At 40.9% G+C, this 25,826-nt stretch overlaps 1 protein-coding gene across 1 annotated transcript in view; it reads left to right on the top strand.

Moving 5' to 3' along the window:
* SYNDIG1 (synapse differentiation inducing 1) overlaps window positions 1-10,723 on the top strand; it is a 40,291-nt gene extending 29,568 nt beyond the window's left edge. Inside the window, exon 3 of the mRNA XM_086878905.1 lies at window positions 8,946-10,723. Coding sequence (XP_086735031.1) covers window positions 8,946-9,104 — 159 coding nt within the window. The 3' untranslated portion in view covers window positions 9,105-10,723. The remainder of the gene's footprint in view (window positions 1-8,945) is intronic.
* Window positions 10,724-25,826: the final 15,103 nt, after the last annotated feature.

Raw genomic sequence — 25,826 nt, 5'->3', positions numbered from 1 at the left:
ATAATAAACATAATATAATATAATATAATATAATATAATATATAATATAATATAATATAATATATAATAATATATAATATTATATAATAATATATAATATAATATATAATAATATAATATATAATAATATATATAATATATAATAATATATAATAATATATATAATATATAATAATATATAATATATAATATTAATATATATTATATATAATATATAATATATAATAATATATATATAATATATAATATATAATATTAATTAATATATATATATATATATATATTAATATTATATAATTAATAATATATATAATATATAATAATATATAATAATATATAATATAATATAATATAATAATATAATATAATATAATATAATATAATATAATATATTTTTATTTTATATTTTATAATATATTTTTATTTATATTTTATAATATATTTTTATTTATTTTTATTTAATATATATTATATTTACAATAGTATAATAATATTATTATTTATAAAATATTTAATTTAATTATTAATTTTTAATATTTAAATATAATATTATTTAAAATTATTAAATAATTAAAATTATTAAATTATTAATTATTAAACTATTAAATCTCTCTTCTTCTTTACTTCTCTTCTAGAAGTTCTAAAACTTTCCTTCTGCATTTTTATCTTCTGGAATGTCACAGTTGTATTTTTAATGCAATTAAATTAATTGAGAAAATCTAGATATTTTGTTTTATATGGGAAGGAGTTGTTAATAATTTTCATCAGAAGAGAAAGAGAACACATTAATTTTTTTTAAAATTAAAAAAAACCAAACACCTAAGTGTCTGCAAGAAGGAGAGAGTTTTGTCCAGGGTTGTCCTCTGTCACTGCTCAGAGGGAATCCCAGAGCTTTGAGACACCTGAAACACAGATTTTCTGACACTCAGCTGGGTTTGCTGCTGTTGTCTGGCTGGGAGCCAAGGTCAGGAGGCAGGAAAATACTGACTGAGAACAGGCAGGTGCTTCTCCTCTTAGGGATTGTCTGTGGATACAAACAGAAGGAAATGAAGCTCCTGGGGTCCTACTCTTTTTTTTTTTTGTGGACTGGGCTTTGTGGTGCCAAGTTTTTGGCACTTCCTACTTGCTCTGGGGACTTTAGACCACCAGGAGTTTTCTGGAGCTGAATTTAGGGCTTCCTGCTATTTATTTTTCTCCTATCATCATCTATCTTCAGTGTTTCCTACTATGTCAAGTGCATCCTTCTAACACCAGATCCAGATGAACTGAGTAACTTTCTTCTTGACACACATTAGTAAAGCTCCTTGCACCTTTTCAAAACCAAAGTCTTTGCAAGGAAGAAGAGCCTTGTTCATACCCTGAAAAGTGATGTATTGCAGAGCTGGCTGATACAAAAATCTCAGTGCAAACTGATTTGCGTCTTAAAGCAATACAATTAAACCAGAAAATATTCTGTGTAGACACTTTCTGTGTCCTAGTGACCCTGTGATTTAGATTTCTCTCTAACTGACGTTAAAATAAAAGTTTAATGGAATCCACATACCTTGCAGAAGCCCGAGTTTGCTGAAGCCTCTACCTTTCCTTGCAGGATTTTTCCAGTGAGAAGTGTGTAAAAGACACAGATTCTCTCTAGAGGATCTTGCAAGCTCAGGAACAATGTGATTTTCGAGCCCCATTTTGTAGCCACTTTGAAAAAAACATTAATTCTTCCATTGTATCCAAAGGAGAATTTGGTCTCAGACTTTTGGAGAAAGTTTCCAGCTTTTCCTAGTGTTGTGATCCAGTGGGTGAGAGGTGCCCCTGCTGGAGTTAATGTGTAAATAATACCACATGCCAAAGTCAATAATACAGACTGTAATTAATAGTAAATATGAGGTAGAGAGATAGAAAGAAATAGAAAAGATCAGGGGGTGAGAGAGATCAGGTGAAAGGTAATAACCACCTGTGGATCCAGAAGCATCCTATTGGTCCTTCTTCACCCTTCTTGGTGGGGGGAGGGTCCCAGGGAGTTGTTTTTCAGGGGATTCCACCTTTTCACCTCCCCAGTTCTGTGTATCCACGGAGCACAGATGCCATTCCCATCATTTAAAGCTATATGTGGATCAGCAGTTGCTTCCTCTCTGACATCGTGCCACAGGGAGAAGTTTTGTCCTAATCAGATACATCTTCAGGCCTGGAATTTTCTGTGACAAATTTCTGCCACCTGTGCTCATTTCAAGTTGCCACTGTGGTGACTTATCTTATGGCAAGTTCCTTCCGTGGCCTTGGAGAGTGCTGGGAGACAGGGAACTGTGTTATGTCCTTACACCTGGCCACAGGCAAATTGAAGGTGACCTGCTAGTGTTAATTCAGACAGGAGTCTAAGTGGAATGTATCCCTGCTGTTGTTTGCCTGGTGCAGGATCACCAAGCTCTTAATTATCTGGTGTTCTCTCCAGCTATAAAGCATATTGACTAAACATTCTGGCCTAGTGAAGAGATGGTTAAAACACCCACAGCCTGTGGCTCTCCTTGCCCTTAGCATTTTTTTTCTGATGCATTAAAAGTGCTGAGAACCTATGAACAACTTTTTCTCAATATTTGTTTGTCAGGCATTTTTTCTCATATCCCACTCAACACAATCCATGGAGTATGGTTATTGTTCCCTGTTAATCACCCCTCTGGCCATGAAGCTACTCGTGTTTGCCTGCTAAAGCCAGTTGCATCACTTATGCTGTGTCTTCAGGAGAGAGGGAGAAAAGAGGATTAAGTTTTAAAGAAAAAAAGATGTAATGCAAGAAAAAAAAAATCTGTTCATTTTTTTCTTTTTCCCCATTGCTGGGTTTTTTGCAGACTTTGAGAAAGTAGAGGAATGGAAATGGGGAAAAAGGCTTTCCTATGAAAGAGATAATCTTCATCATTCGATCTTTGGTGACTCTTTCAAAAAGCTGAGTTCATACAAGGTAAACAGAAAGGGAGATGAAAAAGTTACCTCACATTCACTGTCAGGTGCTGCAGAGTCCACAGTGCCTGATAAATTCTTACCCTTACAGTTAACATATCAAATTACAAAATGTTTCTCAGGAAATAGCTTGGGATGGATCTCCTTCCTAGAAAAATGAAACCACATTGATGAGGACCAGAGGAATTGCAGGCTTTGCAGGCTGGTTTGGCAAATTATATTCCCAGGAACAGCCCTGCAGGGACAATTCCATATAACTGGTGTGGTACTCACCACTTGCACTAGGAAAAAACAAACTCTCCTAAGGAAACCAGTTCTGCCACTTACAGTTCAGAAAGTGCTGTTCTGAAAGTCCTCAACACATGAAATTGGGAGTAAATAAACAGTGTGATACAGATTACACATGGGGATATCATGGGTGGTTGTAATACCAAAAAAAGTAGCTGGGAAAGCTACTGTGATCAACAAATGAGTGAATCTCGTCTCAAGAGTTCTTAGTCTTATCTCAAAAATCATTAATATGGTGGGGGACTTTATAAATCCCAGAGATTTATTTTTCAGCTCTGGAGGGACACCCGTGGGTGAGGAAACTGATGAACTAATTCTCTGATCAAATCTCTTCCTGTCAGGAGGAGAAACCAGCCCAGAGACACTTTTAAAACTGTGCCTATTGTCTTTACCTTATTCTTCCCCAAAATGTGGCTCAGGGTGCCCAAGGCAGAAACTCCCATCAGTCTTGCCTGTTCCCAGGGTGGGAGGTGAGGATCGAGGACTGAGATCTTCTCTGGCAGCAGTGAGCAGCATCCCCCACCCTTTCCCGTGCTGTGTGACTCATGCTGGGGGGGAAGAGACCTGTTATGAATGTAAAAAGACAGGGCTGGTTCCCTCTCATTTGGTACTGTGGACATACTGCAGGGAGGAGCAGTAGGTTTGGATCGGGACAAAGAGAATCTGCTCTCTGCAGGAACCTTAAGTAACAAGTTAGAGGTAGAAAGAGATGAATGCAGCTTTCCCCAGAACCTCCCTCTAGCAGGGCCTTCAGCAGAGCCCTAACAAAGTCATCACAGGGTTCTAAAAGCCCTGCTTTTCCTTGTGAAACAGAGAGGAGACTTTCTTTCTTCAGGCATATTTGTGTATAACAGATTGTGAATAACTTGCAAAACTTTGCACAGCAGCAAGGACTTTTAAGTCTCTGAATTTGTATGTGTAAACTGGGCTTCCCAGCTGTCATCTTTTCCAAATTTTCTTCTCTTTCATCACAAAACATCTGCTTGAGAGCTAGAAGCAAAGTGGAAGGGCAAAATCATCTTCTTTACCATAAACATCCAAATTTCTGTATATGCCAGGAAAAAAGAATTGCTTTTGTATTTCAGGCTGAGGTCTCATTCTCTCCAGTGCAATCAAATGAACAGCTGTTGCTGTGGAGCTTGTCTAAAAACATCTCTCTGCATTCTGCTCATTCAGGTCTTTTATGCCTGCTGTTCCCATTATTGTACTCTTTTTCCAAGTGTTGAATTTTCACTCGGACATTTATAGTTTTATCTCTACTCAAAGACACAATCAAATGCCACAGGCAGCACCAGACAGGGGCTGAATCATATCTTTGCCTATGCCTTGTTTTCAAATTCCAGCAGAATACTTTGACACCAAAATGGTCCAATGGCTGAAACCCAGATTATATGAAAGTTGAACATAGAAAAGAAACAGCCTCATGCTGGTCTTCATTTACACCCTCATCCCCCCCATTCACACTCTATTCTCTTGAACCTTTCATGGATTTCCAGAGAAAAATATTGTTCTCAGCATATCTCCTTCCACAAGCACAGCATCATTTTCTTTGGTGGCAGTAGAAGTACCATTTCTCAGGCCACTGCTTTTCACCTGCCACATTACTGTTCAGGAGCCTGGCAGGAAATTGTAAAGGCAGGAAGTTAACATGATATTGCAGGGAAAAGGAGATGCTCACAATGCAGGAAATGCCATTTGAAAAGCTGGATGAAGGGAGTCAGATTAAACTACAGAGGGACTTAAATAGTTTGGATCTGTTTGGAAGTACCTGCATTTCAGGTGACACCTGCTCCCCATTGTTTCCTCAGTAAGTTCCAGATGGAGAAAGTCTGTTTGAGGTTCATGTCCATTCCCTGGGCCATCATTCCAGCAGAAATTGCAGAAACTTCTGGAAGAGCTCTTTGCCACCACAGGCTGAACTTTCCATTATACCATGGGCATAATGGAATTTTCAAATACCTGGAAGAGCAAAGAATTTGTCCTTTATTTAGTTCTTAATTTCTGCTAATTTCTGCTGTGGAGCTGTTTGGTTGGACTGCATAGTCCCTTTGATGCTCTCCTCAGGACCGAAAATGAATCTGCCATATCCCAATCCCTGTGCTGAGTGTCTGTCAGCTCCATGCTTTCCCCAGCTGACTGGCACCCCCCTGCTGGCATTGTCAAGGTCCAGAGTCAGATCTTGGCTTCACCCTTCACCCATCCATGTCTTCAGCTAAAACCCTGGAGTCTTTTTCTCACCATCAGTGGAAATAAATTGCATAAGCCTGAAGGTGGAATTACTGCCCAAAAATTGGTGATCAGCAGAAGTACAAGTTCAGGCAAGCTGAAAAGAAGAGACAGAGAGTTTGGCTAGAAGAAAGATAGAAGATACAGGACCAGAAGCATCATTTGCATGAGCTACTCCTCATTCTGTGCCAGTTTTTTGCATGCAACTTGAAGAAGTAAAACTCAGAATCTGGCCAGTGGCTGCATGGAGCCTGTGCATCCCTGGCCTTTCTGACTCTTTGTTCCCATGAAGTGAAAAGAAATCCCTTCACCACATGACCAAAGGGGTCAGGATAATCTCTTCGCCTCCTGCATGGAGCCAGTCCTGCTCCCCAGCCTCAGGGAGAAGAGGCAAGATTAATAATTGTGCTCAGTGTGCTTCTTGTTTCCAGATACTGTGTACCAAAAGGTATTTTGAGAGTATGATATATGAGTCACTGTGGGATGCAGCAGAATGTTTTAGCCTTGCAGCTTGGAGGTACATTATTCATCTTCTCTTGGCCAGTAAAACATGCAGCCCAGTGACACCCTGAAAATGGTCTGCAGAAGCTCAGCTTCAACATCCAGGGAAGTTCCTTGAAAGTGTTTCTTAAAAAGACATTAATTTTTTTAGTTAAACAAAAGAAGATAATCTTTACCTCTTCTTCCCCCACCCCTCCTCACCTTTCTGGCTTACTTCCAAAGCCTCTAAAGAGAAAATTGTTTGGTGGCTGGTATTTGCAAAAATCCCTGTTTTCAGCCTCGTAGCACCCAACATTCATCACAGCCTATGTCCCTGCCCCTATCCAAAGGCTGCATTAAATGTTACATTCATTGTCTGGCTGCCAGCCACAGCCTTGCCAGGGAAGGGAAGCAGTGAGTGGACAGAAGTACAATAACACTCCACAGGCAACTCAGTTTTAATCAGGAAAACCAGTAATTTTTGCAGCAACTTTCAAGCATGTTAGAAAAAGTTGAGACACTTGTTATTGAGACATGTAGCTTGATGAGTCTGTAGTGAATTAAACTCTTTTTGGTAGAGCATTTGGGTCTTCATTTTTGCACCAGTCCTGACTACACTCTTATCTGAAACAGATGTTGCAGAAAAAAGCTATGGAAAAGGTGGTGCATATTGGTGAGATTTGGCTATCTGATCTACATAAGACATTTCTTGACTTCACGGATTTTCCCAAAGCATAGACATCTTCCATGGAAAAGCCAGCAGGAAGTAATTTCTTTGTGTCAGCCATGAAATGGGATGGTTGAATTTATCCCAAAAACAAGGAACTCTCTCAAAGTGATCAAAACCACCAAAGAGCTGATCCCTGTTAAAAAAAAAAGAAGGAGATCAAGAAAAACTGTTCATGATTTCCTAGATGCTAAACTATTACTTTTGGCTTCGGCTGCATTTTGTTTGGTAAGTATTTTCAGATCCTTTTAGCTTAAACCTGCAGAAATGCTGTAATTTTCATATAATGACATTGAGCAGTAATGTGAGGGTTTTGCTAATTAGGAAATAGCATCAAAGAATTTTCTTATTACTTAGCAAATTCTTTCAGACTGCTCTTTCACAGATGAAAGCTGGTTTCTGTGTGGTTGGTTTCTCCATCTCAATGTAATTCTTTCTGACTGGAAAAAAGAAGAACTGTAAGATTGTCCTTCCTGTGTGCCCTTACCAACACAGTCTACAGTTTAAATTCCATGTAGGAGGGATTTAATTTTCCTAAATCACAAAATATGCATTAAGTTAAGAGGAAAAAAAAATGCACTCAGATTAGGTAATTTGTTGGAAACTGGAATTTCTGTGAAGGCGCGGGTGTGTTCCCCAAGAAAAATCACTCTATATCATAATGTCTGGAGCTGCATAATTCAAAAACTTCATGGCAGCACATGACTAATACAAGACATCTGTTTTTAGCTGGGTGAACATTTCAACAAGAAACTGGATTTTCACCTAGATCCAATCCTTTCACAAAGGTCAGGGCTGTCCTCAAAGAGTTCACCAAGGGAAAAGCCCTGTTCATTTTGAGCAGGCTTGTTGCTGTGCTGAAGATTCTGTCAGGAAAAGGGCTACTATTATTTGAAAAATCAGCCTTCTGAATCCTTTTGGGTCTTTCAACTAATTATTTTTTGGTAAATCCAACCTCATCTATTGAAGCAATCAAGATATACTGTCAAGTTTTCAGATTATTTGACATTCTGACTAATGTCAGATCTTTCTTTTCCCTTTGACTTCCCATCTATTTTTAGGTGAAGAAATGCTGGTTTAAAACTTTACAAAGTTTCATTTAAAAGAGGTCAACCCAAATGTTGCAGATTTTTCCGTTACATAAAGTGACATTTCAGGAATGCCAGTTTGAAAATGTTCTATCATTTTTAAACTTTCCCTTCATCTTCCAGGGTTGAACTTCGGTTTATCCAGAAGTTCTGTTATATTCATTGCTGGGCATTTACCTCAGTCTAGCTTCAGTAAACATGAACCTTCCAAATCAAGACTGGTTCTGTGCTGGGCAGCAGGTGCATGAGGAAAGTCTCTGAGGGGAGGTGAAGGACCAGCTCTTTCTAAATCTTTCTCTGCTTTCCTTGCCAACACTTTTTAAGAGACCCTAACACGATCCCAACGACACAGTCCCTGGCATTTTTTAAAAAAGGGATCTTCGAGTCTTTGGTGGTTCCAGACAAGATCATGAAATCTTTAGTCGCCCTACTGAGAGGCTTTGCAAAGTGAGTAGGATGTCATCTCCACATAAACCAAAGGACATGACAGCAGGTGTGCAAACCTGTGTTATTTCTATCTTGATGTTTTGAAGCAGCTCCCTCCAGCCTGCAGCCTCGCCTGTATTGTTTGATATTGTTTCTGCCTGAAAAATTCATAAAGCATTATGCTTAAAAAATTAGGTTGATGAATGAGAAGAGACAGTTCTCCTAATAAAGTCATTGGCAGAAAGGCCAATCTTATTTTGTGTGTGTGTGTGTCATTTGGCTGCTGCAAACTGGTCTGAGTAGCAAAAAACCCAACAAAACCCACCAAAAAACCCAAAGACAAAATAGAGTGGTAGATGGCACTGAAGAAGAAAATGTCCCAGCAAATAGATCACTAATGGAAACACAATTAGACTGTTGAGGATTCCCATTCGTTGTAATGAGGGAACAAAGTCTGTCCCAGAACTTATGGAGCTGATTTGCTCATACAAGACCTGTCCTGTAGGTGACAGATCTCTGACTGCCTTCCAGGTGTCCCTGCTTGGTACCACACCATGGTCCATAAAAATGACACCCTCCTTTGAGATGCTGCTGGTTCCATCAGCATCTCAATTGTGCAAATCACCTCATTTGACTAAAAAATGTCTGATTGCCAACCAGTTTAACCTGTCACATCCCAGGATCCTGCTTCAGCCAAGGAATTAGTCACATCTTTATTTCCAGGTAAAACAAATTAATATATGACATTGATGTTGTTGTATCTCTTGCAGACAAACAAAGCAGTAGCCAAGGGGGATTTCCACCACGCAAGCTCCAGCTCCCGGCGAGCTCTCTTCCTGGCTGTCCTGTCCATCACAATCGGAACTGGCATCTACGTCGGGGTAGCTGTGGCTCTTATTGCCTACCTGTCAAAAAACAACCATCTATGAGCCTCAGGAAAGGGGGAAGAACCAGCCAGCCCAGCTCCTGCACTGCAGAAGTCCCCAGCACATCAGCCTGCGTGGTTTTCCAAAAAGAGACAAACACTTTCTGGGGGCAGGTACAGGATGAGGTGGGCTTGTGCATTGTTGTGGGGTGGGAAGCTGGAGGGGTTGGGGGAAGTTCCACCATTTGTGATGCACAAGTCTTGCTTATCTTCATCAACTCCTGTACAATAAAGGGAAAGAAAGAGCAAAAGAGAGACAAAGAATGAAGAAAAGAAAAAAAAAATTAAAAGTAAGGAAGACGGGGGATGTGTGGAGAAGGGTGTTTTGCCTTTGCCTTCTTTTCAATATGGTGTTTACAAGCATCTGGCAAACTGAACTGTTCTCTTAATACCTTCTTGGTCACCTGAACTTTGCAGCCAGCATGAGCTTGTGCTTAATTTGCTTGTTAAGCACGGCACTGAGATCTGGGAAAGCATGGACAGCGACTGGTTCTCTGAAAGAGCAATATAAAAACAAGAGGAAGAACGTGGCTTGTTTTGTCTTTTGAAAGCAGGACTCATTTGCCTAAGAGTGAATCAGACACCTCAGCGCAGAGTGGTATTGCCTACTCTTCTTGTTGGGGGTAGGTTTCCGTGGAAGGAGAAAAGGAAATTAAAAACATTTTTACTTCCTTTCCTTGTTTTTGGATTAAGGTGTGCCCCACAGGCCCACTCAGTGAAGAACAGCTGAAGTTACAACTGCATGACTCGGCTCTGCAGACAGAGTGCAATTTCGAAGTAACATGAGACCCCTTGTAAAATTAATTCCTCCATCCAGTCACATTGTGATAACAGCACTTTACTGTGGCATTATTGCTCATCTGGGCTGCTCCACCTTGCTGTGGAGACCTGCACAGCAGTCAGTGCAAGAAACCTGGGGAAAAATGCAAACTGAAATACTAATAAGTTTTTAATTTAAAAAACACAGTAAAGCATGGGAATTAACCAGAGAAAGGAATGCTTCATACATTTCTGGGGTCCTGCTCATACACTGACCAGTGAATACCACTCAGATCAGAAGCTCACAGCTCAGCTGTGTGTCAGGGACGCAGCATAGCCATGGAGAGACAAATCTGTTCCCCAAAAGGCAGAGCAGTGGTAAATTGTAGGGGAATTGAGCCTTGTCCTTACTTCACTGACTGAAATGATACATTTATTTTCTTCTTTACTTGCTCCCCACACTCTACTCTGTTTTTTTTTTGTCTTACAGATTTCCCTGCAGTCAATTATTTTTTTATCTTACCATTTTGTCCCACCCCAGGGTGTATCAGCATAGACATATATATGTAGCTACATATATATACACACAGAGAGGGGAAAACCAATCAAATCAATGACCATTTTGTTATTCAACTGCCTCTTGTTTTACAAACATGATTTCTTTAAACAAGGATGTCATCAAAGACCTTTTCCTCCAACTCTGTATTGTGTGCCATCTTTGCTCTGGGACAGTTTTTTTCTCTTGTTTTATATTTCCACTATTTTGGTTTGAATTCTTTTTCGTTTTAGCGGGGCAGAACAAACACATGCAATCCTATTTTTCTGGTAGCTATACGGTTTATTAAAACACATGGTATACAGCTACTGGTGCTTGGTGTGACACTTTTTTTGGGGGTAGATGTGAAGCATTAGCCTGAGTGAAACTTGGCCCAGGACAGCCAGTCCAGCTACCTTGAGAGGTGCTTGTGTGGACCATCTCATGCTGTCCCTGGACCCAAAAGCCTGTTGTAGTCACTGACAGGTTTTTTTGGCATTGAATTCACAGAACCAGACAATTATTTCAGTGGGACAGGAGCTTAAAAATCATTTAGATCTAACCTCCCTGCCATGGATAGGGATTCTATCCACATTGGATGGCAAATTGTTGGGCTACAAGCTAAGACTGGAGACTGGCAATGTACTCCTTGTCCCTTCTGCATATGTATTATGCATGATTTGTGGGAAATCAGCCAGTCTTTCTCATAAAGCTTGAGCTTTGGAGTACATGGTATTGAATGAAAAAAACACTGATTATTCACTTAAAGGGAAAGGAGCTAGTATTTCCTGGCCTTGATTTGAAGTTTTTCTGAAGTTCAAAAAAATTAGAAAACAAATACATGTACTGTAAGGTCATTAAGCAAGCCTAACAACAATCATAGAAATGTCATTTTAAATATCTTATGGTTGAGGACTCTGCCTTATGATCTTTGAATATTAACTGAATATTAACCTGAGAGGCAAAAGCCAGCTCTGAAGCTAGAAAAAACTTTCCCACAAGAGCAGCCTTAAAAATACCATAGAGGCCTTTGCACCCAGCTTTAAAAATAGTATTCCAAACACCAAGAGTTCAGCTTTCTTTGTCACCAGGACCCTCCAGTGAACAGCAAACAGGAACAGCAGCACTGTGTGAAAGACCTGCATAGAAAGAGCACTCCTGGAAACATCACCTGGCCAAAAGTTGATGCTCTTGTGCTTCAGGTCCTGAAGCAACCCACAGCATGGCATGGAGCTGGCACTTGGAATGGCAGTCCAGGGTGATGAGCAAAGAAGATAAAGGGGGCTTGCATGCTGGGGACTTGGGCCTCAGTGCAGATAGGAGTGGGGATAAAGCTCCCAGTGATTGCTTTTGTGCCTTAGCAGGGGTCCAGATTGCTGATTGTCTGAGCTGTGGGTCACTGAGGAGCTGAACAGGGTCCTGTGTCTTCCCAAGAAAAGTGATGCTGTCATGCAACACCTCTGGTTGGCAGAGCAGGTACAATCATCTAAAATCCTCTAAGTCTATGGCACAGACTTAGACAAGAAGCTGCCACCAACACCTGCTCTCTCTGAGACAGCACCAGTTTACCTCACTCATTCTCTCCTTGTAACTGGGGAAGGGCTGGAAAGGCCCCCATGCAGTGAGCTCTTGTGACTGGGTACAGGGACATCTTCTTCAGTTTTTCATAGATCTCTGCCAAAGGAGAGGGGCCTTTCTGAGGTGAGATCTATTGGCTCAATGAGGAGGTGTTAAATAAATGGCACTGGTGTATTTAACCAGATGACAAGCTGTTGTGATACCTAAGATCAGCTGCAAGGAAAAATCCCAAACTGTGAAGTCCAGGGTCAGAAAGCTCCAACTTAACTGTATAATGTAGCATGTCATTGTGGATTAACCTCAAAAGATACATGAGGAATGCTGGAAACTCACTGAGAGGGAAGAAAAAAAATCTGTCTTTGTGAAAGTCTCACAGTTCAAGGGAACAGAGACACTCAGCAAATAATTTGCTGGGTCAGAGACTAATATTGCATCTGTCATCTGACAGGATTTCATAACTCCCTGGTACCTCCATTGATTTTTTTTTGTGCCTTCATTTGGGAATCTCCTAGCCTTGAGCATTTTTCTAGCTCAGTCTGAAATTAATTTTTCCCATCATCCAGGCAATTCCCAGCACAGAGCCAGCTTGCAAGAGCTCCCTGCTGAGGAAACAAGAGGGCATAGCTTGGGAACATCACTGTACACCAAGGCTGGAACAGCAGAGGCAGTGACAGCCACCTTCTCTCTGGGCTGGCTGCCACACACCTCTCACAATTTGGGAAATGCCACCTGCTGACTTGCAAAGGAAATTCAAAGGCAGCCAAAAATGTAATGTAATTAAGTGCCTATGAACTTTGCTGTAAGGAGGATATGAGAAAGGGCACAAAGAGACAGTGCCCTGTGTTTTACATATCAGAGAACACACAGTCAGGCTGCTGAAAGCCCCAGCCAGTGGTGGAACCTCAGTCTGAGGGCACAATAAGCTTTGTCTGTGGAGGAAGTGGCTCCAGTCTCAGAGATCATTACACTTGTCTGAGCAAGGAAAGACCACAGGATGAGAATCTGCAGAAGGGCTGCACCTGAGGGATTTCTTCAGGGCAAGATGCAATCTAAATATCTCTCCTTGGCTTAGAGAGCTTCAAATCCAAGATAGGAGGCAGAGGTGGAGATGCATGACAAGAGCTGTGTCAGTTTTCTCAACAAAATCAACCCAGCCCATTTCAACACCATCATCTCTCAGTATCAGCCAGCACAAAGGATGCTCTTTGCTAGCTTCGTGGTTTTGCTCACAGATGCTGCTGTAGTGACACACTCAACAAAGCATGGTCAGGCAATCAGATCACCAGAGCACGTGGTCCTGCTTTCCTGCACACAAAAGAACATTGGGTTTTGCTCCAGACATCGTGGTGTGACTCAGTGCTGCAGACATCAGGATCACAGGGGTGCCAAAGGAATGAGAGCAGGAGCTGCCAACACTGTTACAAGCTTAAGGCTGTGTGGTGAGCACAACATATGTCTGCTATTTACTAATCATGAGGCAGCTCTGGAGAACCTGCTCCAAGCAGTTGTCAGAAGGTGGGTGGTGCTCCTTTGTGCCACCGCTTTTCCCTCTTTGGACATGTCCAAGTGTACTCATAACCAGCTGAGCTACACCTCAGGATCTGCAGGAGGAAGCAAAGGGGAGGAAAAGGCTCTGTGAGAGAGATGTTTTGAGGTGGGAGGTAGGAGAGAATCTGTAATTTGCTACATCCAGTTTATGAATGCACACAGCCAGAGTGCCATGTGGCTGGGAAGAAAGCCACCTTCTCTTGGCTGATAACTCTGTATTGCTTTGGTCAAAACCCTCCCTCCGAAGAATTTCCTTGCAAGTAACAGACTGAGCTTGAGCAGAGGAAAAGCATCTGAAGTGATTCACCAGATGGGTTACAGTACCCCTCCCTCTCCAAAACAAGATCAGGTGTTTGCATACAAATTCAATTTGTCCTTCCAGAACACTCAGTGGTGTTTCAGACCCCTCCTTCAGACTCCTGCTTTCTTAGTGCCCTACAGGTACAGATACACATCCACACATTTATATACATATATACAGGTGCCTGTACACATACACATCCATACTCACATTCAGGCATATGTGAAACGCTGAAAGAGAAAGGGAAATCAATTTTGTTTTCAATCAAGGAGCAGGCTGCAATTTCCAGCAATAAAAATAACAATGCTGCTCAATAATCACCTGCAGAGGGGAGAGTAGGCTGTGAGAGCTGGACTTTGCTACTTCCCTGCTGTATTTTTGAGTCAGCTGTTTGATGATTCTTTTCTTCCTTCTACCTTTGCCCAGTGGATCTTTTGCTGACGCTTAGTTGGGTCAAACTGGTGGCTGTTCATGGAAGTGGTAGTGGCACATCCTCAGCAGCCTCTCCTCATTGTTCTACAATGGAAAGAACACACAGGAAGGCAGGCCTTGATCCAGCTTGGCCATGGAATTAATCACCATCTTTTGCTAAGCCTTCAGAGCTCATCTAAGTTGTCTGTCATCTCACTGGAGTCATCCTGCCATCTAGAATCTCCAAACTAAAGATGGTGTTCCGTGTATAGGACTTTAGAGTACCTATATTTCTTTGTTCCATCCTAGAACTGCTTCATCCATCATGTTTTTAGAAGGCTTGCCATAGTCCTGGTGTACTCATTATTTTCTACTCATTTGAGACATACTCAAGAGGCAAGAGTGATCACAACAAAAAAATAAATGCTCAATTGAGCCAAGATAGGCTAACTAGTATAGATTTTCTTTCAAAAAGACCAACAGCTTGTATTATTACTAAATTGTCAGTAACTAGTGGCAACCCACAAAACTGAATCACGAGTAAGTAACCCAAAACATCTACATACAAGATGAAGATAACATTTTTTAAGATAACACCTATCAGTGTCATTTCTGGGAACAGTCTGAAATGTGAACTCCAACCAGTACCTTTCAAGCAGGCTTGTTGAAACATAAAAAAAAAAAAAAAAAAGCCCAAGCAAGCACCAGTTGAATCAAGCACACAGAAACTTGGGATAAAATAAATCTTCTTGGTGGCACTCAGAGCTCTGAGGGACAAGGTAAAGCTGGACCTTATTTCCATTTATTACCAATTCAGCATTAGGAGTTTGGTCCTGCTCAACAAGAACTTTCATGATGACAGATTGATGAATAGTGTGATTTACTGATACCATAGGTCTGGCTGAATTCTGTAAGAACATCCAGAACCCAGATTCACAAATAGTCTGGTTTATTGAAGCAAAGGGAAAGCAGCCCATGGTTGTTGGTCATAAATGCACTAACTACAGAGTGTGTCTGGCTAGAAGGTATAGTAACAGAGATTTATTAGATATATACATTAAAATATTTCTGTGTCTGTTCCAATGCAGTTGGAGACAAAAATCTCATCTAAAAGTATCCCTTTGTGAGAGGAAGAGAGAAAAGTCCATTGACCAATCCTGACCAAGCAGAGGTGTTTTTCTCCTGTTTTATTCTTCTCTTCTCTTCTCTTCTCTTCTCTTCTCTTCTCTTCTCTTCTCTTCTCTTCTCTTCTCTTCTCTTCTCTTCTCTTCTCTTCTCTTCTCTTCTCTTCTCTTCTCTTCTCTTCTCTTCTCTTCTCTTCTCTTCTCTTCTCTTCTCTTCTCTTCTCTTCTCTTCTCTTCTCTTCTCTTCTCTTCTCTTCTCTTCTCTTCTCTTCTCTTCTCTTCTCTTCTCTTCTCTTCTCTTCTCTTCTCTTCTCTTCTCTTCTCTTCTCTTCCTTTCTTTCCTGTGAAACCCCCTCTTTTTTATGCAACAATGTTTAGTCCTTCCCAAGGAGAATGACAGCTGTATGTCACAGTCTGGAACAGAGGTCATACGTGTAAGGCATATCCTCTTTTCTCTTCATTTGCATTCTAAGGGGAATGAGAATTAATATGCAAATTACACTTAATGAGGGTCTTAGTTACTTTTGGTCAGCGTTTATGGTTGATACAAAAGGTTAAATAATCACTTTGGTTTACCCCAGATACCATTTTGTTGTTAGCCCTTGCTCAAGACAGGTGCAGGATCAGCAGGAAGCCCTGTTCTTGATCATCAATTCATCACTGACTTCAACCAACTCTGTAGCAAGTGTGACAATTTACTACACCTCTCTTTTCTTGCTGCCCTCGAAGAAAGGAACCTGTTGGCATTAACTTGGCACACAGCAGCAATCATTTTGTGTTTGCTAAGAACATTTTTCATCACAAAATAACTTTTAAACACAGAGAAGTTTGGCTGCAGGAAAGTGTTCATTTCAAGGACATTTTATAATTGAGAAAATTAAAAGCAAAACCCTTTCACAATCACAGAATATTTCACACTGATGTTTTTGAGATGCAACACCAGGTAATTTCTTTTGAAATTATTTGTCTGAAATATTTGACACTGGTCCAAATGCATTTCAGCTGGCAAGAGCACATCTTGAATTTTCTAACTGACTTTTTTTGACAGATCCAAACTGAAATTGTTAAAAACACCTTTTCTTTTTTTTCTTTTATTTTTCTTTTTTTTTTTTTTTAAAGAACAGGCAAAGCACAATATTTTTCTGTGTTGAGCCAATAAAAACTGTTCAGACTGCATGATTAATGTTGCATTGTTAATTATGCAGTATTAACCTCTCAAACAGGAAGTCCCATTCACAGATTTTTATATTTCATTTCTGTGTAGAGAAATTCTCCATGGCCTTGTGTTAGTTGTCCTAAGCCCCCTTGCAGTTGCCTGGAGATTAGTGGGAAACCATTCCCAAATTCCCAGGCCAAGGTGCCACTGGCATTTTGAGGAAGATGCTGGCAAGCCATCATCACTTGTCATCTCCAAGGAATTGTCAGCTGAGGAGCAGCTGAGGAATGTTCTGTTGGCTGAAGGTGCCCTGTGTCTGCTTCTGGACTGGCCCTTCTTTTAGTCCAGCACCAAAATGCTGTAAGAGGCATTTGGGAGGGACTCAGGGCAGGGTGTGAGAGGTCAGAGTGGAATGTCTTCTAACAGCTGAGCTGCAGGCCCATGGCCATGGCCCAGAGCATCTTTAAAGGTTACATTCTTGTTTTGTTTGGCAGGAAAGTTCACTTGAAAATGGATTTCCTGTTATTTTCACTTCCTCCCTTATCCATCAACACAAATTATCTTTTCTTCCTCCTTTCTTGGCTTTCCTCACCACAGACACTGTTGGTCAGCTTATTCATCTGGAATCTGGCATTTGCTAATTGATCTGATTAGAGTTAATTACTAATTATTTGTATTACTACAACCCTGATGTTATACGCACCATGGGAATATAATTTAATTACAGAATAATATCAATCAGATGCATAAATTAAAATGTTCACATATTAATATGAACCAATTTTCTATTTTCAGCTGTATGATCTGCCTGTCTTGGAGGAGAAAAAAAGCTCTTTCTCCAGATTTTGGAAAATGGGGAATTCTCCAAGGGGGAGGGGCTCTCAGTTGAATGAATGGGAGTCACAGCTCCCAGGTGTGTCAGAAGAATTATTTCTGGAAGGATTTCTAACAAGAAAAGCTGTGACTGAACACCTTTTTAAGCTCTACAGCTCCCTCCATGAGGATACTTCTGGGCAGGATTAGGTGCAGGATTTACTTTCACTTCCCAGCCTTGTACAGAGAGCTGGCAGAAAGCTTCGTGTCCCCTCAGTGATATTTGGGGCAGACATGGGCCTGGGTGCTGGGTCAGGGGTGAGACAAATGTAAGGAGATGTTTCTCCTGGCAAAACACCCTGAAGAAACTTAGAGTAGGTGCTCCCAGGCTCTCTTGACTTACAGGTTACTCCTGCTGCTCCTCATTTGGGAAAAGCCAAATGTGCTTCCAACAGTTTGTCTGCCTCATCCCTATCACCAGTCCACCAGGAGTTACTTCATGAGGCTTTTTGCCATGAAAAGTGGAGCTGTGGCCAGACAGCACCCTTAAAATACCTAAAAACAGCCACCCTGCAAATCATGCACACACACCTTCCAACCAAAACTGGCCAGGGGCAGAAGTCTTCTCCCAGTTCCTCACATGTGATTCATGAGCTCACTGTTTTGGTGCTCACAAAGATGTCTTTTTGCAAAGTTTTTGATTGCCAAACTCCAGGCAGGCACTATTCTTAATAAGTTCTGTATCTTCCCTGGCAATCCTTTTCTTTGAGGTCCCAGACTCCAGTTCTCCCAAGGTTTAGGTGTCCTTTCCCATCCCAACCCAGGTGTGGGGCAAGCGGGCCCAGCAGCCGTCACCCACAGGTGAACGGGACACGTCACTGCTTCCCCTTCTAACCACAGCTTTTTGGACAAAGCAACAGCTACAGTGCATTTCCAGCTACTCCTGGGAGTGGAATAGCCTTTACCACACTGGCTCCATCTATACCCAGTCTGCTGAGAAATGGTGAAACTCACCCTTTCCAAAGGACTTTCAGCAGATGCTGAGGGATTTAGCAGCTCTGCAGAACCCTATAGATGCCAATTTACTATTATTGTACACTGTCTCTTGATGAAAGCAGCTGTGGAACAATACCAGGTAATGAATATATTGGAGGGAGCAGAAGATACATCTTGAATGTGTAACTAGATCCTGCTTTGACTTCAATTTCTCTGCTTCATCGTGGGTGTGCTGTATGCATTCACCACATACAATAGAACTAAACCCAGAGACTATTTGCAACACTTGTTACCTCTGGAGAATTCAAAAATTGAGTGTAAGGAAATGTACTTCTGTTTGTGGAATATCAGCTGAGTGCTTATGAATTTGAAATGCTCAGCTACAGATAGGAGCTGAAGTACCAGCATCTCCTGCTTCTTTCTACACCTTACTCCTTTCTTCAGAATTAATTTCTATCTGTCTTCCTCTGTTACTTTGATTTTCTCCACTGTTGTGGCTTGCATCAACAAAAAAGCCTTTAATGCCACCAGCATAAGAAAGTTTTGAATACACCAGCATGGAGCTTGGATATCCAAATACTCAAACCACAAAACCAGGATACGAGTGCCTGGTGAGAAAAAGTTTAAACCATGATACCTTTTGTCCTTTGTTTTTCACTTTTTGTGTTTGTTTGGGTTTGGGGTTTTGTTTTTGTTTTTTTTTTTAATAAGGTTTTAGTCCTTTGGGAAAAAAAAATTTGCCCCTCTGTTATGAAAACAGAATATTCCATGATCAGTTTCCACTTAGCTGGAAAGGCATTTACACTGAGCAGTGTCTGTCCTGCTCATCCAGAGAGATCCTGGCTTTCTCCTTCTGTCCTTGGGCTCCATCCCACCACAGCAGAACAGAAAAGGTTCCATTGCCACCAGCTCTCATGGACCTTTGGGCAGAGGACAAGCTCTGTTTGTTGAGCCTTCCCTCCTGTGGCAAAAAGGTGGAGAGAAGCTGATTTGTGTGAGCAACACCTGCCAATCTGATAGAAACAAGAAACATCAATTTGCCTGATGGCTTGGATCTCTTCAGCCATCAGTTCTGTGTGGAAAACTGCAGGGAGCTTCTGAGCATCCTTTTTTGCTGAAAATTCCAAAATTCAAACATTTCACACTTGTAGACAACTTTAAAATATTTATTTTGATTCACTTGTGCTCTTTTTACTCTTTAAGACAGTGGCTAGCCATACCTACATTATTTTGTAAAAATCCATTCACAGGAGTCAATCTTTTTATCTCCCAGGACACATAAATTGTATTAGAATATAAGGCTACAGAGAAATTAACTTATTTTCTTGAAATAGTCACACTTTCTGTGTATCTGTGTACATATATATATGTATGTATTTTTAGCAAATGAAGCAATAAGTATAATTTAAAACTTCAGCTAAGAGAACTATATGGTTTTATAGAGAAACAGAGTTTTACAGCTCCTACTAATTAGTACATGACTCTGATGGAGCAGCTGAAAAGCTAGGCCAAAAAAGTTGCATTTAATTTTTTAACGTAATTTCAAATTACAAATTGGACTCCTTTGGTTAGTTTTTAATTTTATGTTTAAATGCTAGAGGAATATTAAGGACTCATATTTTCCAAAATTTGTGGCTGCAAAGTTACCAAGACTAGGAGGTTTGGTTTCATCTTGGTTCTGTCATGCTTTTTTTCTTAAAGGTAAAAAAAAAAGACACAGGGAAATTAAGCTATTGAGGATAAAGCTTGAAGTGAAGATGAATGGACAGCAGCTGCCAAATAAAATAAGCAAAGAATGACAAAGGAATGGTAAAGTTACCTTCTACATACCATTTAAATTTTTAAAAAAGAGAAGTTTTTTCATCTTTATCTATTTCTTCTCACACCACACACCTCTGTCACAATTCCTGTGATGAAGAACAACCAGCTCTGATTGCTGTGGGGATTTACTGTTGCAGTTCCCTCCCCAGCAGGTTTTTATTTAGTGCTGAGAGTCACAAGAAGTCCTTCAAGAGCCTACTTGGATGAGGTGCTTAGTTGGGTTGCAAACCTTCTTGCAGACAGTTCCAGAAGTTTGTAATGAGTCCCTTTGACACTTAGACATGCTGAGTTTCCACTTTTCAGTCTGAGAAACCCAGAAAATGCAGACTCCAGAGCCACTCAGACTGTGCTGTGAAACCTTTCATCATTTTCCTCCTCTGCTTTACCACTCCTATGCAACACGTAAGAACGTGCCATGAAAATTTCCAGTCAAACCCATTCCACTGTAAAAAAAACCACAATAAAATATACTGTTAATGCCCTCATGTTCTCCAACCTTCCTTTGACTTTGAGGCCACCTGTAGGAGGCAGAACCTCTCCATCTACCACATTCCCACCTCTGTAGCTTGGCAGGATCTCAGCACTCTGAGGTGTTCTGACCCAGCCCAGCTGATCAAGCCACACGTGAACTCGAACAGCAAAAGCATTTGAGCCCTGCATGAACAGCAGTCCCAGCCTCCAGCACAGCACTGCTGCAAAACATTCCCTTCTAATGTCCCTTTCTCCCTCCCCAAGCTGTGGAAATTCTGGTAGCCCACCAGCAAAGAGAAAGGGTTATAACACATGAGACTATTCCATTAATTAAGCTGGGTAAAAATTGGATTCCTTTCAGAAAAAAAAAAAGCAAACTGAAGTGACACAGTATGAAATTGTATTTAAAGCACTGATTCCCATCAAAGTCCCATCCTTCAGCTGGATTTTTCTGTCCCAGTCCAGGAGACTGAGGACATTTATAAACTTTCCCTCTTTAAGGGATGAAGATAAAGAGAATTTCCTGGTCTGCTTCATGATTCCTATGTCTTGGCTGATGTGGTTGGTTGGATTCCCTGTGGGTCATCAACATCAGGATGTCTCATTCTTGCACCTGGAGGACGCTGTCCTTCAAGACCCATCACCTTCACCTCATCACTTTTCCCTTCAAACCGCTTCCCATGGGATCCCCTGCTCTGAGGCACAGCTGGGACTCTGGTTTCTGAGAAATCCCTGCTTCTGTCTTCCCAGAGCAGCAGAGCCCAGCACAGCACAGTACAGTACAGGCTAGCAACAATTTGACAAAACTGTAAAACCACACGCAGAGTGAAAGGGATAAATGACATCAATCCAGGACACTGCTGTAGAAATCTCCCTACAGGATCTGTTCTCTGAGGAATTAAAGGCAAATCAATCTGTTTTCATGGAAAATAGGCCTTGTCAAACAAACCTGATTTCACTCTGTGATGAGATTACAAATTTTGTTGATAAAGGGAACTGTCCAGATGTAATAGGCTTAGATCATCAGAGCGCTTTTGACTTACTATGAAATGATATTTGGGTTTAAAATGTTGTACTATGTAGCATCAATAAAGCATGAAATAAACAGGTTAAGAACTGCCTACCTGACAAATATCAAGAAGAAACCAGTCAGGGGAAACCAGCACAGCCCTGGTGAGGTGGCATGAAGAGCAGGACTGTGCTCAGAACTCTCTGCTGCTTTCAGTCGTGCTCTGGGAGTTGATGCAGATAAAATTGGCAAATGAAGCAAATTCAGCAGCTCAGCAGAGACTGATGAGATGAGGCTGTGATACCAAGATATCTGGGTCAGTGAGGGTGGGAGGGGTCAGAACTGGCTTGAATATACATAGTTATGTGTCTAGAAAGGAGAAACTTCTAGAACAGGGACTGCAGCCCAAAGTGGGAGTTGCAATGGCTCTAGGGCTGAATGTGGCCTTACAGGGCAAGAACTGCCAGAAAGACAAAAAATCCTTGTCTACCAGTCGATGGCATGTGGCTGACTTTTCATGCTGCGATGAGGACATCACTTCTGGGATAAATTGCAATCTTCTGGCACCTGGAGATCAAGAAATAATGGAATTGTCAAAGACAGAGAGGAAAAATGCTACAGGAACTATCCAGACCAGACCCAGCCCTCACACACAGCTCCTTGCTGCAGGTAGTGGAGATTGGAAAGGATAATCAAGCCTTAGCAGTGCACTCTGACACACAAATAGGCCTGGGAATAATGGGCTGTGCTACTTCTAATTTACAGCTTCCTAACCAGTGCAATGTGCAATTTTTCCCAAATGAGATATTTGCGTGTTAATTGTCTGCTACCAATTGTAAGATGGGCAGTACATGTCCTGAAAAATAGCACCAGCCCCTTTAGGGAATGTTAAAAAACATCATTGCAATCTCACCTGGGCATTTTAGGAGATTAACCAACCAAAAATGGCAGTTTTCCTTTTATTTTCTTTTATTATTTTTCTTTTCTTTTCTTTTCTTTTCTTTTCTTTTCTTTTCTTTTCTTTTCTTTTCTTTTCTTTTCTTTTCTTTTCTTTTCTTTTCTTTTCTTTTCTTTTCTTTTCTTTTCTTTTCTTTTCTTTTCTTTTCTTTTCTTTTCTTTTCTTTTCTTTTCTTTTCTTTTCTTTTCTTTTCTTTTCTTTTCTTTTTCAAAGAAAAGCAGCAAGAAGCTGCCAAAAGTGTCCTTTAATGTGAAGCTTGCCAAGGTGAGTTCAGCAGTGCTGTCTTGAGACAACTAGACAGCATTATTTTGAAGATTTTGCTGTTTCTTTGTTTTGTTTTGTTTTTTAAGGAAAAGGGGGGAAAAAAAGGAAAAAAAGAACTACAAAAAGGAGAGAGGAGGATAATAGCAACCTATAGCCTTCCACTAAGAGGGCAGGATCTCCATGATAAAAAATGCAGGCAGGAGCTTTCTGGAGGATAGAAAACAGGTCATTGCACACAAATCCTAGAATCTATGTCATTCCTCCGGGCCAGCTGGTCCCCCAAGATCATGCAGGTCACCATGGCAATAACACTGCAGTTCTCCTTTCATCAACAAATGCAGCACAGGTGCAGCAAACAGAGATGACTGAGCTCTCCAGCAGCACGAGCAGCTACTGCTGACAACTGCACCCAACTCCCAAAATTACTTGGAGCAGCCCAGAGGAGGCTGGAATAAAACCAGTGCATGTGGAAGGAAAAATAGGCACCATACAGGCAAGCATCTTCTTCAAGCATTTGAGAATTAACCTTGGCATAGAGCCAAGGGAAGTGGTGAAAGAGCAGAAGGAATTTAGTACTGAGAGGACCATGCCTAGTTTATGTCAGCTCATTTGACATCACAACCAGGGCCAAGGGGGATTTCTTGTTTGGCCCTGTCTCATGAGCTGCCTGTTTGGCATCAAGCTGTCTCCTATCAAGCTTTGTCTCATTTCCCTCCCCAGCATCCACACTGCAGCCAACATTACTTTATGCAGGCTGTGTTTTCCAGCAGACACCAGCAATAGTTTCTGTCTCAGGGAAGGCTAAATTGCAGTTGGGATGTGCAGAAAAAAACATGTTCCCTGCCCCACAGTCAGTGTCAGGCATCACCTCTTCATTACAATCATTTCTGGTGAATGACAGCACCTCACCACCGCTGAGGGCACATGCAGGAATGCTCTCTCTGTTTTGTGGGAGATGAAGAGGTTTTATTAAAAAATGCTGAAAGGGCCCTAAAGGTCTCATACCAGTCATGTGTCTCACAGACTGGCATGCAATTGGGTCTTCTTGTATCTTCCCAAGGGCAGCCAAAACTGTCCTTGAACCCAAGGGCTGGAAGATTCAGGAGAGAATTTCATCAGGACTGGGAAGGGAACAGGGCTGTTCATCAGGTGGGTGGGATATGCCAGAAGATGAATCTTAAATCACATGGTGGGGAAAAGCTGTCCAGGGTGTTTTTCCTGTATATGGGCTAGCAAGGTTGAAATGGCAGCTGAATAGTGGGATTTCACAAGCTAAACCTGCATGCTTTTAACCTGAAGCATCCCTGGGCTGAAAGCTTATTTTTCTTTTCACACACTTTCCATGAGAACAAACAGCTGCCCTACAGCCAACCCCTTGGAGTTCTAAAACTCATGGCACACATCTTCCCTAAGAAACCTAAAATGTTCTGCTCACCACAGCAAAGCTAGTTGTTGTCCTCCACTTTCAAAATGCTGATTAAAAATTCATCACAATGTTTACAGTAGGAATTTTGAACATAATTATCACTGTAACCCAGGTCTCTTCTTATTTTAATAATTTCTTGCTCAGTTTAAATACCTAAAAAAAGTTTGCTATACTTAAAAGGCAGCAACAGTAGACTCTCATGCAGGCTGGGATAATTTTTTCAGCTTTCAAAAAAGAAAAACCAAACCTGAAAACATGATAAATACCTCTGAATTCCAACAGCATTTTAATGTACTCTTCTCTTGCAAGCAGGTTGCATTAATGAAACATGAAAAAAACGCACACATCAAAAAGAATGCACACTTCAGTTATAGAAATTGAGCTGGGTGACTTATGAAAAGACCCCTCAAATCTTCCCTGGCTGTTTGTCAGTCTGCTGGCCCGTGAGTCAGCCCAAAGATTCAGTTTGAAATTGGTTTATAGGATTCTTGCAGAAACTAAAGAAAGTAGAGTGCTAATTAAGTGTTTTTATCCCTCTGAACATCAGGTACAGCTCAAAGCAGCTGCACTGCAGCGTTTTCTCTGCAATGGCCCACTTACACCTCCTGAAGGCTCCAGATTGAGCCAGGCTGGAAAATATATTTCTGCTTTTTGTGTTCTTAGCTGGCTGAGGGGGCAGGGGCTGTGCAGAGCTGTGGAGTGCATAAAACTGACTGATGCTCACCTGCAAACACAAAGAGCTGCAATTCCTGCTAGGCCATCCCAGACAGATTTCCCCTGCCAGAAAAAAGCAGGATCCCCATAGGTCAGAAGTGTTATTAATAATGTGGAGAAGTCTCACTGCACACCGTAAGTGCTCATTTGACAATGATAAAGACAGTGATGAGAGGAAGCACAGAGACTTCTCAGCTCAGTGTGAATGCTGCACCTTAAATCACAGAACAAATTAAATTCTAAGAGAAAAATGCTATAAGGCACTTGGCCAGGGTGCCCAAGATGGAGAGTTATTTACAGTTTCTTTCTTTCAACAGCAAGTTTTCTGAGTGAAGATAAAGCAAATATTCACTGGGGAATCTAATTTGTAATAGACATTGAATGCTAAAAAAAAAAAAAAGGAAGGCAGAGTAGAGGAGATCAGACATGCTAGAAAGAGATAGCTTCATCTGCATTTAAATTATTGACCCAAAGACTTATAAATAAGCTTTCAAGAAAAATGTATAACAGTTCAAAGTAAGAAATTTGGACATGCAGGATGCATTCCCCCTTGTAATATTCTATCCCCAGCCAACACACCGCATTAGTGCACAGGAACTGAAGATTAAATCCTTCAAAACTGTTATCTCCCTGTTAAAACTCAGGATAAGCCCAGAAGAATTTGAATTTTACCATCAAAGCAAAATTGAGTCAAAATGCCATTTAAAAATGGCATAAATTACTCTCCACAAACAGGACTGCCATCTCATGACCAAATGTGTACTTCCCAGGCTTTTCTTATTTGAAGTCCCTTGTTTTGAAGTCCACTAACTCCAAGATAACAATTTTCTGTTCTTCTAGGT

The sequence above is a fragment of the Cyanistes caeruleus genome, chromosome 2 (genome assembly GCF_971803275.1).
Source record: "Cyanistes caeruleus chromosome 2, bCyaCae1.hap1.1, whole genome shotgun sequence".
Classification (NCBI taxonomy): Eukaryota; Metazoa; Chordata; class Aves; order Passeriformes; family Paridae; genus Cyanistes; species Cyanistes caeruleus.
This window is presented reverse-complemented; position numbering and strand designations above follow the sequence as displayed.